Consider the following 15,462-nt stretch of genomic DNA (forward strand, 5'->3'; position numbering starts at 1 on the left):
GAGCAGAAAAAAGACTAAGACATAGCCCCTGCCTCTAGAACACAAAAATATTCTAAAGTAGAGAGAAATGAATAAACAGGTAATAGGCAATAAGTGAAATTAGCTCTGGAACTACACTGAACGGACACTTTAGGACGATCAACGAAGAATTTCTGGAGAAGATGGAATCTAAACTGTGTTCTGAAGGACGGAGATGCTAGCTATTTTTCAGACAAAGGGAGGGTGATGGGGGAGGGTGCAGAGAGAGTTCTGGAAGAAGACAGTGACATGAATAACAACACAGGAAACAAGAAGGCCATGGCACACTTAGAAGTATGGCTGGAGCATGGACTTCCAAGAAAGACTGTGTTGAGAAATGCATGAAGAACCTTAAATGCTATGCTAATAAGTTTGCAGTTTATCCTTACTGCAACAGGGAGCCATTGAAGTATTTTAAGCAGAGCAGTTACAAGATTCTATTCATATCTCACTCATTTTAATGGCAGAGGGGAGAAGAGATTGGAGGGGAGCTAGACTGAAGTTAGGGAAAACTTTAGACTGTTTATTTTGTTCACTTCCTTAAAACTTCTTATGATCACTACTCTATTTTACTCAGAATCTAGAGTCTACATAAATCTGTTATAAGCACACACACATTTTCTTACTCCTAAGTTACCTCTGGGCAACTTACAGAAATGACCTAAAACAGCAATATGCTCTCAGACATTGTGAACTACAATCTGCAAGGTGTCTCTTTTTTAGCCTTAATTTTACCTCTAAGTTTAGATTTCAACCACAGGATCACAATGCAATGATGATTTATTATCAGATAAGAATTGTGTCATCATGAATATGATACTAATAATTAATGGATAAAGTCTAGGCATTTGTAAATGATTTATTTATTTTATATAGTGAATAGATTCAAGGTTATGCCCAATAAATAATATGACATCACTCTCATTAATATTCCACTTCTTGAGTAGGGAAAAAAGGTGGAGTGGGGAGGAGCTACAGCTATCAATTTTATGATTTTGAACAACCTGAGACCTCTCTTCTTTATGTACTCATCGGAGTAAGCTGGGTTTATATTTGTATTTGCGGGAAGGTGGAAAGATTAACTGAAATTAAATATTTCAATAATACTAACAATTTATTGAGAGCGTATTATTTGACAGTCATACGATTGGATGAGTTTGTCCCTACTGCACAAATTAGGACAGAAGACGGGTTAAGCAATTTGACCAGCGTCACCTGGCTGGGAGGGTGGAGGATGGAGATACAGGTCTCAGAACCACACAGTCTGGCTCCAGAAGCCACATTCTCAAACTCTAATCTATCACAGAAAGAAAACTAAATAAAACCAGCACTTACTTGAAAGAACGCTTAAAACCTTAATGCATAAACTACAGGCCTCAATCCCAGGCTTCCCTACCAGCACCGCCACAAGAGCACATATCTAATTTTAATATGAAATGTTTAAAATCTGTCTCTGTTTTGGAGATTCTTACATGTACCAGACAACTGGGCTGTTTCTTTAACTGATGGCATTTTTGAAATAAATTAGGAGGTCTATGTGTGAGATTATGCAATTTTCTGCAGAACTCAAAAAAATAATTTCCATTTTGAATAAAGAGTAAATGGGGATCGTCATTTAAAACCTTTTTTTCCTTAATTGGACCTCCAGTAAAAAATTATTGCTTACCATTGATTCAAACCTATATAAAATATTCTAAATCAATGTATAATTTTGAATCTTAGAATTTTTAAGCTGCAAAGATCTTAGAAATCATATGAGACAATACTTCCTTGACAAAAGTGAACCTCATAAAGGGTAAATGAATTGTCAGGGTCACACAGGTGATGGATATCAACTTAGATTGAAAATATAGTTGGAGTTATCTAAATCAAGGGGATATTGGGGAAAATAAAAAAGAGGGAAAGATATGAGTATAGGCCATTTCCACATAGAAATCTATAGTCACTTGATTAAAAATCTAGGCAGAGTGAGAAAAATACTATTTTTCTTCTCCTGTTCTAATATATAACTGTTTTCACTTAATAGATACCACAAAAGTATTATCAAAATATTCATTATTTTATTGGAAATAAACTTTGTTCTCCTTTGATGCTTTGCTATATTAAAGTATGCTTCTCAAGAGTACACCTACTTTAATTTCTTCTAGTGATTTATTATCCAAAGGGTATAGGGAACTAAGAACTAGGGTTTTAAAACAATTATTTGTAGAAGCATTTTTTGAATTCCATTAGCAAGAGGAAGATATTACTCAATTTCAAAAAAACATTAATATTAAAATTACAGATTTTTAATAATTTCACCATTAAATTAGAGGTCACCAGAAAATCATAATTAATAAAGCACCCTACAGTGCTCACAAAAAAAAAGTAGTGGAGCTCCCTCTATTGAATTATGGTTGAGAAAATATGCCTTGTATTTAAAATCACAACTTTATCTTCAAAACAATTCTATTATAATAATTGTAAATTTTTTCTCTTTCTAAGTTCTAGTACCTTTCAAATTTTAGAAGCACATATGCAATATCAATTTCTAAGAATAATATTGTAAATTACATATGTCTTTATAATTTTAGAATGTGTTCTTTCTCTTTCATGGTTTTTGTTTGCAGGAAATTACATTTTAAGACTGCAATTTTCAATTTGCGTTTTTCTTTTGTTTTCCTTGAGTTGGTAAAACTAAAAAGTTATTTGACAGATACTGGGACTATGATACATCCTAATAAGAATATGAATTCTAATTTTGTTATGGAAACTCAAAAATGTAGTTTAATGGAACTAAATATATCTTCCAACCAGTAAAATGCGGTATTTCACATATTTTTCTGATATGAATAAACTGGCATTTATTATAATATTGTGATTACTTAAAAATGTGATTCATAATGATTATTATTGGTTGAGAGTCCACTGTGTGCCAGGCACTGAGACATGTGCCATACACTCATTATCTTTTTGAATATTCATATCAAATGAACTTGATAGTACTGTAATCCTCATTTTACAAAACAGTAAAAAAGACAAGAGACAGTAATCAAACTAATGCTCTGATACAGAGCCCAAGCTCTTGAGCTCTTGTGCAATGGAATATATGCTATGTATTGACAGTCTGTGAAATCTGTAAGCCTTGACAGTCTATAAAAATTAAGCAATTAGTTTTTAATACCACTGAGGTATAGCCACACTGTACACAAAAACTCACTACTCAGGTAGTTCAAATCCTTTCTAGCTGAACGTTTAGGATCAATTCTAAAAAATGATCACCTCTAAACTATACCTGGAAACTCTATTCTTTTTACTGTTTTACCATTTATTTTAGAAAGAAGACATACTTCTTATCAGCAAAGAGAAAAAAAGCTGAACAGATGCAGGTTTTGTTTTAATAAACAGATACTTATTTGCCATTCTACTATGATAAGAAAAGCAATTTTATCATATGCTAATAGATCATTTCTAAAGGAAAATTTCTATTTGAGAACTAAATTACCATATACTGGGGTTGGGTTGAGTAGGGGATTAATCCAACAGGGTAAATCCAAATATGTATTGCATTTTACTCTTAGATCTGACATCAAAAGCATTATTCATATTTAGAGTCATGCTCATCTCTGCAAAAATATAAAACCTATGCCTTATGACCAACATAAACACTTTTCTTGGGAAGTGTCATACCTATCACCACATAGAGAAAATGCTTGCAGAATGGAGTATAAATGCCACAAGTTTGGACATTTAAAACTAAATGCTAAGCAGAAACTGCTTTAATTTCATAAAATTACAGTATGTACATACTAATATTAAATCCATTATGAGTGTTTGTTGCCTTGTTTTAAAAATATATCTTCAGCATATGCTTGTTGAAAACTCTTCATGTACATATTTTATGTTTTTTTAAATAAAAGTAACTATAAAAATATATTTTACTCCTTTTCACAATAGGTCCAAAAATTACAGGGTGAAACATTTAGTAGCACTGATTTTTAAAATAAATTTACAGAAGATGGTATTTTTATCAGCTCATAAACAATTTTGACAAGCCTGTTAAAACAAACTTGTTGGAAGAAATGTTCAAAATATGATTTACTTAAAAATAACTGAAGTCTGTTTAGTAAAACTATTAAACTGGGTTTACAAAATGGCATTAGTTAGACGTATATTGCATCTACAATGAACAAACACGAATATTTGGAAACCATTTGTGTAATGAAAAACATTATCAACTACTCTTAAGGTTCACATCTTGTTGCCTGTTAATCCACTGCTTCAGTTAATCTCACATCACAGAGTATGAATCTTCTAAAATGGAAGAAAATATGGCTTACAATTACATGGTTTATGTTCTAAAAGTTACCCGTCTTATATGGAAAGGGCAATGATAATAATTCATAATAAATGCACTTCTTTCCTGCATTTGTGGTTCCATCTCATGTATTAAAATTTAGGCACAAATCTGTCTATAGCTTTTGCCTTACATATGAGTGTGTGTGCCTATTACTCCTATAATTCTCACTTTTTCCATAAACTTTAAATAAATAAGAACCAACATATCCTGGTTTTTAAGAAGTTATAGTAATAGTACAGAGTTATGGAGGAAGTATGGGGAAGGTACATCCCCATATACTTTAGCTGGGACTAAAGATACTCTTTTTTAAATAGAGATATATTTGACATATATTTGTTTTAGGTGTACAGTATAATGATTTGATAGATGTATATATTGCAAAAATGATCACCACAATAAGTTTAGTTAACATTCATCACCACACATAGTTACAATCATTTCTTGTGATGAGAACTTTTAAGATCTACTTTCTCAGCAACTTTCAAGTATACAATATAGTATATACTCTTTGAACCGTAATTTTAGAATTTCTTTCTAAACAAAAAATACACATATTCTTTGACTCAGCAATTTCACTTCTAAGACATTTTCCTGCCAACATAATTGTTCATATGGACAAGAACAAGTATTAAGATGTCCACTGCCGTATTGTTTGTAACAAATAGATTAGAAACAATCTACATTTCCAAGAGCTGGGGAAATGGTTAATTATGGTGTGTACAATAAACTCCAATACACCATGTTAAAAAATGATGTAGAGCTATATGTGCTGATATTAGATATTCTCTTAATCTCCAACATGTGCTGCAAAGTGAAAAAGGAAAGGTACGGTACGTTCTCACTAGATATGTTTAAAGGGTGGGAAGTTTATATGCAAATATGTGCTAGTATATAAGCATTTGAATAAAATCAAAGAGATCCTCTTCTGAACCCCGTAACTGGTAAGTAAATTAGGGAAATTAAAAAACAAGTATTTGAACAACTTCAAGGACTTCCTGGTCACCTCCAGGAGTTACAGCCATGTTCCTCCTTAGTGTCTTCACTCATTCCATTCTCTCAGCCCATATCTTTTGTTTGATTATTTCTCATCTCGTACTTCAGATATCACTTCCTGAAAGAACTTTTCTGAGTTTTTCCTAAACTCCAGACCAAATTTGGCCACACTGATGTAAAATGCTCTTTATGTGCCCTTGCCGTACTTAGCCAAAGTTCTAGCAAATAATTATATAATTAGTTGACTGATGTCTGTTTCCCAGAGAGGACATAATTTCTTGGAGAGACAGTGGACCTTGGCTATTTAGTAACTAGTTCATGGAAGTATCCCCAGCACCAAGCCCAGTGCTTTGCACATATTGAGCACAATAAATATTTATTGAATGCTATTATTAAACGTTGAATGGTTAATTGACAAGAGTTTTAATTTTGGATTGGTTAACAATATGACCTTAGGCAAGTAGCTAAGTAATTTTAAGGCTCTTCATAGCTCCAAAACCTTGAACCTATGGGTCTAAACATACATCAAACTAAGAACATTGTTGTCTCTAAAAATGGTGGTTAATCTTCTACTGAATTTTAGGTAATCTCTTTACCTGTATCTTCATCTATCTCAGCTGTCAAATAAGAGAACTGAACAAGATAGACATCTAAGGCACCTTCTCATTTTTCCAATAACCCCTCTTCTACCACATTTTAGCTTCTGATCATGAATTGCATGCCTTTAACCCTTCAATTTCTCTCTCTCTCTCTCCCTCCACACACACACACACACACACACACACACACTTTCCATAATTTTATTCCCTCTCTCTCCCTCCACACACACACACACACACACACACACACACACACACACACACACACACTTTCCATAATTTTATTCCTGGGGAAGATAAAGTTTGAGCAGTAGGAAACAGTACTCTTACTGGACACTGCTCTATAATATATGAGCCTCTATAATATTTCTTGCCCAATAATCTGAAAGAAGAGGGTGTAGACTGTGAATATGGGGCTGAGGATCTGCAGTAAGGATCCCTGCTGTTGCCACACCCCTCACTACTATCCTGAGAGGTAGACTTCCATCAAGAGAACTAGCCTAGGGAAGCCTATTAGAAAATGAAAGACATGGAGAAGAATTAATTTTTCCTGAACAACAACCAGCCAAATCCCAGAAGCAAAGCTTCATAGGTTGACTCACACAGCAGACTACAGTAGAATGGCATGGAGCTAAAATCAGAAAAGCACCCAACTGTCCAGCTTAAATTGCCAAACTGCAAAATAATGAACTACATAAAATGGTTGCTGTTTTAAACCACTTTATTTTGGAGTACTTTATTATGTGGCATAGTTAACTGATATACTGTGGTTCAAAATTTTAATAAGAGTAGCAAGACTTATTTTTCTGTTTTTTGCTTGATTTGGAGCTAGGCAAATTTTATAGCCAGAAACCTCCCTACTATTAGGGAAAGTACTTGGGAATATGCTGACAAGAGTTTTAGCCACAGTGTCCAATGCCCGCTCCCTTCAATCCGTCTTATTAAGGACAAATCTATGGCATCCTTTACCCGTGTGCTTAGAAAATACCCTCTCACCATTCCTACCTCCATTTGCTTTTGGAGTTTTCTGAATATCTGGGACACTCAGAGATATTTGAACCAAATAACATGTGGGTGATCAATTAGGAATAGTCAGTCTTGGCACCAACTGTTCTGGCTATATTGTTGGCTGTCCCAAGTCAGGTCACCGTACCTAACTGATACAACTGTAGTTCACATGTACAAAAAGACTTGAGACCCTCCTTCAATTTTATAGACATCCTTGGTAATTTATTTTTAGATCTAAATTGATAGTGGAGCTACTGAGAAACCTCACAGAAGAACAGAATGGGAATTGTGCAGTTGGCTAAGAAAGGATTTCAGTATCAAATTGAAACAGGCCTTCCCTAGATAACTGCATGGCTAAGTATAGCTCCCAGGTGAATTTCAAACATAATTATTCTCTTGGCATCTCAGGTCAATTCGGTTTCCACTCCAATCCACGGAATCCTTAATGTTCCACACGTACTACAATATTCTGGGGTTCCAGCCATAACCTTATATCTCTCTTATACTTGACATTAAAGAGGCATATAACCCCTTATTGATACTTCACTATTGCTGATACTTAAAAAAAAAAGGTTAGAAATATTCAGTTTGTCAGGTTGAGGAATGTCTTATAGTTAAGTATTCTATGACAGACACATAGTCAAGTCATTAACAATTATTGTGATCATCTAATTTGCCATCCAAACTGCACTTTTGAGAGTAAAAAGGGTACCATTAATAATCAAATAAACCAGGCATAAACCAGGAGTGTCTTGGATATACCAGGATGTATGGATCATGGAGTGACAGAGAACAGAGCTTTAGGGGAAAAAAGGCAAGGAAGCAAGCCAGGGAAACTGGACAGCTGTCTAATTTCTGATTAGTCTATTCTCCCACAATTTTGTTTCATTTTATTGCAATGCTAGAAGATCAGACACAGTCATGTTCATTGAAGAACCTCAACTCAAAGTTGAATTATGTAATCCTTTGATTAGAAACTATTTTGGATTTTGCACAACTCTGATTGCCCCTTGAATGGAATGGATAATTGAAAACTGGCTGGATAAATAAGAGAGGAAGCAGTCAAAGCTAATTTCATTCTTGGAACATATACTACAATAATGGGCCATGATAATAGATTACCATAAAACAATTACTGAATATCATAGCACAATTGGAACTAGTCCTAGCTGAAATATATATGGTATTCTGTCTAATAAGGTTGGGGGGAAAGAACATAAATTTTGTTATTTAAACAGAGAAATTAGCTGGATGAAAATATCAGTAACTCCAAATATACGATAACATTTTGTACACTATAGGGATACTTGTAATAATTGTAGGATTTAACCTTATCAAAGAGCCTATAATATCCTCTTCTTAAACATAGAAGATATATTTTAGTCTTGGCTTTGTTCTCCACAGGGAAAGGAAACTTCTGCCCTAATAAAAAAAAGCAATGAGAAATATAAATGGACATTTTTCTGGACATTTTATTGAAAATAAAAAGGAGCTGATATCCAAAAGTCATAACCAAATAAATATTAATTCATCACGCAGCACTCCCAAGAAATTTTTCTTTAGTATTCCAGTGAGTTAGCTCATCTTAATATGCCACATACACTCATGTGTGAGAAATAAAATGGGCCTTTTGAAAACCTAACAGTGAAGAATAAAATTAACAAAGTTTCCATGTATACACACAGGTACAGAGATACTCTTTTATCATATCTGTACCTATGTTGCTCTCCTGCGTATTTGGTATAACATGTTGCATGTGTCAGAGAGTTAGAACTCTTTGATGATGTTTTATGTGAAATAGATGGCCAGAACAAAAAGAGGTGTGTTTGGGAATATAAAACAAGGTGATTATAAAGCATTTAAAATACTATATGACAAAATGCTGCCATCTTACACTAAGTAATGCTGACAACTTAGTGCTCAGTTTTACAAAGGCCTATATTTAGTGTCATGAAAACTTGAGGGAGAAAAAAAAGAAAAGAAACATTTTTGCCTGCTTTTAATAAAATGGTCAAAGTGATAATTAAGTGGAATAAATTAAAGAGTGTTATTCTATTAAGAATATAATAAAAGTCTTAATATAGCATGTTTTACTTGAAAAATTCAAAATGCTGAGCAAGGGAGTTACTAATCTCACCAAAATCAGAACAATGTACTACATAGGGAGATAATTTTACAGATGGGAAATAAAAAGGAGTATAAAAATAACTTCCCCCAAGTTTACAACATTCTTATGCAGCACAGCTAAAAACTGAACACATGGGCTTCCCTGGTGGCGCAGTGGTTGAGAATCTGCCTGCCAATGCAGGGGACGCGGGTTCGAGCCCTGGTCTGGGAAGATCCCACATGCCGCGGAGCAACTAAGCCCGTGCACCACAGCTACTGAGCCTGCGCGTCTGGAGCCTGTGCTCCGCAACAAGAGAAGTTCGCGACTGTGAGAGACCCGCGCACCGCGATGAAGAGTGGCCCCTGCTCGCCGCAACCAGAGAAACCCCACGCACAGAAACGAAGACCCAACACAGCAAAAATAAATAAATAAATTTATAAAAAAAAAAAAAAAAAAAACTGAACACATGAGTACTGACTCCATTATAAAGAATTTTTTGTTGACACTTAGGAGTCTTAAAGTAGGTTTTTATTGATTTTCTTCTTTTTAATAAGTCCACAGTAGACAAGCATTTTCTTCTAAATTTCTATTTTAAAAGATATGCTAGTTTGAATTTTTTAAAAAGTCAGAAAAATTTGGAATCTAGTCATAAAAATATTTTGGATTTCTATAGATTTGAAAACAATGGGAAAGCATTATTATTTTCTATTTCCTTCTATATTGTACTTACAACCATGGAGCAAATCAACTTCCTTGTTTAGGAGCCTTTTTAGGGTGTACATATAAGGCTTTGTCACATAAACATATTAGTATCAACCATCACTTAACATTTTATTCTAGGAACTATATATGAAGTTTAAATAGAGCCAGTCTTCCAGAAGGGATGGGTTGCATATATATATATATATATATATATATATATATATATATATATATTTTTTTTTATTAACTAAAGCCCTTTCTGACTGTTGGGGTCTCTTTTCCCAGGAGAATGGGAGACTAATTCTCTCCAGTATAAATTTTTTTAATAGCCTTATTCAGGCTTGGAGGAGTAATCACAAGATACGAGTTTATAAAAGTAGGAAAAAAGACAGAAAGCTAGCAATTGGGAGCCACTGTCATTTTTCTAGTAATACAACTTATATGAATCGTGTCTGTCCAGGCTGTTTGAAAGCATTAGAAAAATACAGTTGGAAAATGACTCTGCCTTGGCTAAATGGGCTTTTTACCCTAGATCATTAGAAACAAAAGGTTGAGCTGGCACAGCTCTCAGAGAGCAGAGCCTTAGTCCACCCTTTTCCTTACACATGAGAATACTGAAAGCCAAAATGGTGAAATGACTTGCTCAAGTGCCTGAAGGTAAGTGGTCCCAAAACAAACCTAGGAAAGCAGTCTACTGAAAATAGTGCCCCATTAAATCATAAATTGCTATTGGATTAAATAAATCATCAAAGAAAAAGCAGTATTACTGCCTACTAAGCAGTTTGCAGTTTTGAAATTATAAATTTTAATAGTCCCACATCAGTTAGTCTGAAAGGACATTATTTGAATTGATGCTCTTCCCAAGGCCTACTGAGATAAACAGATACATTCCAAACATGATAACCCACTGAAAAAAAAGCTTTAAGTGTGCTTACATCTTGGAATGAACTTTTTATCAGTGAGCAATTAAGAAACATTCCAGAGGGGGTGCACACAGATGATCCAAGAGAAGAAACAGTTCAGGGCCCATCTCCTTGTTGTAAATAATCAAGGAAAGCCTTTTTTTTTTTTTTTTTTTTTAAAGCAATACAAAATGTTACCACAGGCTGACGCTCTTTCTACGAGAATAATAAAATTCTTGCTCCCTCGGATGCTGAGCTCATACTTCATTGCCTTCATCTCCGAATTCAGTTTCCGTGGTTCATAGATAATTCTCCTGCTGCCTTCAAAACAGGTAACATGCCATGCCTAAAATATATCCATGGCTACGTAATGACTACAGACCTACAGACCTGCAGAGGCAGTTTCACAAACTCTAGTTTTTGTTCTCTAGGTCTGGACACACTATCAAAACCGCTCCGGAAATGAAGGGCTGCAGGCGGGCCAGCCCTTCATTCAGTCCCTTTGCCTAAGCCAGCTATTGGTGCTGCATCACCCCCGGGCTCAACAGTGCAGAAGGCTCTGGAGGAGGGGCACTTGCCGTCCAGGACTTGCACCCTGAGTCTGGACGTGGCGCTTTTAGTGCCATAATTCTTTCCTTTAAAACACACTGACGCCGCATCGAAAATCTGGCGCATTTGCCAACCGGGTAATTTCAAGGAAAGCGCTGATCTGAGGGTCTCAGTCTCCTGACCCGCTGATCAGCAGAGGGTAGGCAGCGGTGAGAGAGCCCGCCCCGCTAGCTGAAAGCGCGCAGCTGGGTGCCGGCTAGAAACGCGCGAGCTTGCTGCGTCAAAAGAATCCCCGCGAAGATCAGAAAGAGGAACCTCTCCCTTTTTAGCAGTTACATGTGCGGAAAACCTGTCCTCTGAGGTGGCCCAACTGAAAATAAATTCCGGCACGGAAAAGGAAACTGGGCGTGTGCTTGTGGTCCGAGCGTAGTGGTGTAGGTGAGACTACGCTCTCCAAGTGGCGAGGGGGTTAAACCGAAAACCAGCTGTGGGACTGTGGGTGTGTGGATCTTCGCACTGAACAAACTACAGAAGCCTCATCATCCCTCCTCTCTCCCCTCGGCTCCAGAGTGAGTGCCCCTCCATCCCACACCAGCCACTGGTATCAGGAAAAAGTGAAATCCGTACAGTACCAAAGCCAAGGGCGTCTCTCCTTCCCACCTCCCGGGGGGTTCTCACCCTCCTCCCGCTGCTTTTAAATCCTGTTCGACTCTCGATTCACAGTCCCAGCCCCAGAGCCGGCGATTTGTCACAGACGCCTCTTGCTCTAGCCTCAAAACAGCAGGTGAGCTCATTACCTCGACTCGAAATGGAACTTTAAAAATGAGAGCAGAACGGGAGGGGGCACGCACCTCGCGCGTACACCACCACTAACACACACCGCGGCGGCAGTTCACGAACACTAGGGATCTGCAGTCTCTAACCCCAAGCCCCACTCTCCTCCCTTTTCTGGGAGAGCTCCAGAGGCCTTCAAACCCCTTCTTTGACCTCAGCATGCCAACAACTGAAGGGATGTGCAGAAATTAAAGACGCGAAAAGGAAGTGAGTTTTTCTTTGATAAAAACTAAAGAGAGGGGCAAGAGTACAAACAGAAGCCGAAATAACAAGAAGTAGGAGGTTTTTTTGCAATTGTCTACGAGGGGCTAGAGATCAAAACTTCAAGGGGAGAAAAAAATTTCCCCCCAAATCTTCATGTCTATCGAAAAATTAACCTGCTGCTCTGTCAAGCGACGGCGAGCACACAGAATTTCCTGTTAGGGTCAGCTCACTTCAGCCACCCGGCGGGTCTCAGGATGACAGTGCCAGGGGACGTCCCTAAGGGCAAGGAAAGAGATTTCCAGGCGAGATATATTCATAGTTGGGGCTTTTGCTTTTTTTTTTTTTTTTTTTTCTTATGAGGCTCAATACAGAACTGAGAACTGAGGTTAGGTCACAGGTCCTGAACAATCCACAACCCCCTCACTAAGGGCTCACAAACCTGGCTGCGAATTCCAGTCCAGGCTGCGTTCCTTGCCCGCCATCACCCCTACTCTTACCACCCACCCAGACAATGGGGGAGACGACGTCCAAACCACGGTCGGAGCTTTAGGAGGTTTTAAAAGGGAGTGATTGAAAGTCCTCCCTTCCTCCTCTACCCCTCCCCCTCCCTTCGCCTCTCACCACGGGAAGTTACCAGGGGATTTATAACGAAAAAGTGCGAGCTATTGCCTCCAAGAGCTAAGCGAAAGGAAAACTGCCCAGAGCGCAGTGACGTGGACTTTGATATCCAGAGACTGGAGGGGTGGTCAGAGGGCGAGAGCTCGCCGCCCAGGCTGGAGCCGCAGGGGGGAAGGGGAGAGAGCCAGATGAATCTTGCCCGTGGGCCCCACGGAGCCCCGGCCCCGGCCGCACCCAAACTTCCTGGAGATTTATCAAGTCCCCCCAGTCGCTGCCCCAACTTCAGCCAACCGGTCGAGTCCAAATTTGCGGCACAGGTGAGGGTACCCAGGGCCAGCTCTGTGCCCGCACCGCCGTCCCCTTACCTCCCCCACGCGCCCCGGCGCGCCTCCCCGGGGGTGCGAGGCCCGGGCCGGGGACCTAGGAAACTGCCCTCCCTGCCCAGGTTGGCCTGGGGCTGCTCTGAGGCCCCTGCTCTTACCTGGCCGAAGGACAGCAGCGGAGATCAAGAGGCAGAATACCAGACGGCAGGAGGAGGCCGCCTTCGATGCCATATTCCTCCTCCTCCTCGGGGACCACCGACAGAGTCCGCGCCGCAGGAGGGGGCGTCCTCCCCGGCCCCGCGCTGCCCGCGCGCTCGCGGGTCCGGACGCAGCGGGCAGCGGCTTGTCCCAGACACACCGCCCCCTGGGCTGTGGCGCTGCACCTTCGGGTGTCCGCTGCTCGCAACTTTCCACCACGCAGTGCCCCAACTCCTCCTGTCTCCCCGTCAACACCCGCCCTTGGCCCCTTCGGCTGCTCCTCCCGGGACCGGCGACCCTCTCTTCCCGGGAGACACTTGAGTAATTCGGAAAGGTATACGTGGTTCTTTTTAGCTGGTCTGCTATTTTCCTTCTCTTGGAATAATAATAATAATGGTAGTGGCAGTGCGCATAAAAAGCCTGGTGCTAGGAAAGAATTGCCGGGAGGGGCAACAGTGGGGCGACAGGTCCAGGCGGTCTCCTCAGGTGGTAGCGGCGGTGGCAGCGATAGCAGCGGCGCCAGCAGCGGTCTCTGGGCTGCTCTGAGTGGAGGGACTGGAAGGCGTGTGTAAGCTGCCGCTTGCCTCCTCCCTTCGCCTCCTCCCTCTCTCCTCTCTCCTCCCAGCTTCGCGGGACGTGGAGCCAAGCGCAGGTGGTAGGAGCTGGATCTGCAGCCTAGAGGCGCTGCAGGACCGAGTCCAAGGCGAAGTCCGCCTCAGGAACTCCACTGGGCTGTCATGCTCACCGAGTCCCGGAGACCAAGTGGGCGGGGCTTTCTAGTGGCTCCGCCCCTGGGGCACGCCCGCCAATAGGGAGCCCGCCCAAGAGCTGCGCGCTCCTGGGTGGGCCCCCAGTACTGCCACTTCCCTGTGGCGTTATCTTTGCCATCGTCCTACGGATTCTCACTTCACGCTGCCCACGCAGCTTCGCCATGGTTCAAATTGCCCTTTTCTTGCCCCCAGGCGCCTATCCACTGGCTCACTCCTCAGGGACTTTTCGGCCGTGATATCTCAGCCTCCTTCTCCTATAAGGAGAGTAGTGGGGCAGGGAGGTGGGGGTCGGGACCTCCCCGGGGACTCGCACTTCGGGTCCTAGGGTGAGAGCGAAGGAGGGAGGAAGGGGCTGGAGGAGGTGGCAAATCGGGGAACTTGCCTCCTGGGAGTTAACAGGAACAGCTACTGGTTGGCGGGGGGCGGGGGGGGGGTAACTCACTAGGCTGATTCCTCCGCCCAACTCCCGCCACGTGCCCTTCTCGCACGCACCTTGTTTTGCAGGCAGATTACTTGAGTCGACTGCCCACTAGCAAATAGAAAATATTCACTCTTTCCCGGGGGAAATTAAATCAGGAATTTCTAGATCATACTTCGTTACACGGATTTTCCCAATGTCTACAAAAGCCAGAGCGAGTGTCTCTTTTATTTTGAATGAAGCGGCGATTTTAAGTTGCAAACAGAAATCCTCAAATTACTCAGATTAAAAGCCAAGCTTCTCCTTGTCCGTTCCAGAAAGTCAGGCATCCCAGCAGATGGACAGGCTTCTCTGGCAATTTCTAAAGATTGAACCACCTCCCAGGCGGAACGTCAGGAAGCTGTGTCGTTTTCCCATCAGGCAGAGAGCATGAAGGAATTTTTCCCTCTAGAACACCGGGGTGGAGCTGTCGGAGCCCTAAGTGGCTCTAAATCAGGGATGTGGGATCACAAGGCACATCCACGAAGCATAATAAAATCTTGGTCCCAGAACCACTTCGCCGGGGCATTAAATAGCCTTCCGTGCATCACAGGGACACCCCTGTGTGAGACTAGTCTCCAGCAGAGAATGCCAACTAGTAATCGTCACATACTGCGCTTTCATCAGAAGACTTGAGTCACCAGCTAGATGGGGATGAGGGAAGTTGGTGGCAGGAGAAATAATAAAACAAGCGGGAGTGCGCGCGCGCGCCCACACACGCCTTTGAATTCTTTCTCTTTTCCTGCTCCAAACTATTAAGCTCCATCTTCCGCTGTGATTTTTATCGAAAGCCTGCCAGCCTTGTCCTCCCGGTTCCCCTTACATTACATCCGCAGTATTC

General features: G+C 40.6%; 1 protein-coding gene across 4 annotated transcripts in view; it reads right to left on the bottom strand.

Annotated features, from left to right (window-relative positions):
- The window catches only part of ALCAM (activated leukocyte cell adhesion molecule), a 202,660-nt gene extending 188,546 nt beyond the window's left edge, over nt 1-14,114 (bottom strand). For all 4 annotated transcript variants that reach the window (XM_032631261.1, XM_032631259.1, XM_032631262.1 and 1 more), the window contains exon 1: nt 13,355-14,114. In XM_032631261.1, the coding sequence (XP_032487152.1) occupies nt 13,355-13,427 (73 nt within the window). In that variant the 5' untranslated portion in view covers nt 13,428-14,114. The remainder of the gene's footprint in view (nt 1-13,354) is intronic.
- Nucleotides 14,115-15,462: the final 1,348 nt, after the last annotated feature.

This window comes from Phocoena sinus, chromosome 4 (genome assembly GCF_008692025.1).
Source record: "Phocoena sinus isolate mPhoSin1 chromosome 4, mPhoSin1.pri, whole genome shotgun sequence".
Taxonomy (NCBI): Eukaryota; Metazoa; Chordata; class Mammalia; order Artiodactyla; family Phocoenidae; genus Phocoena; species Phocoena sinus.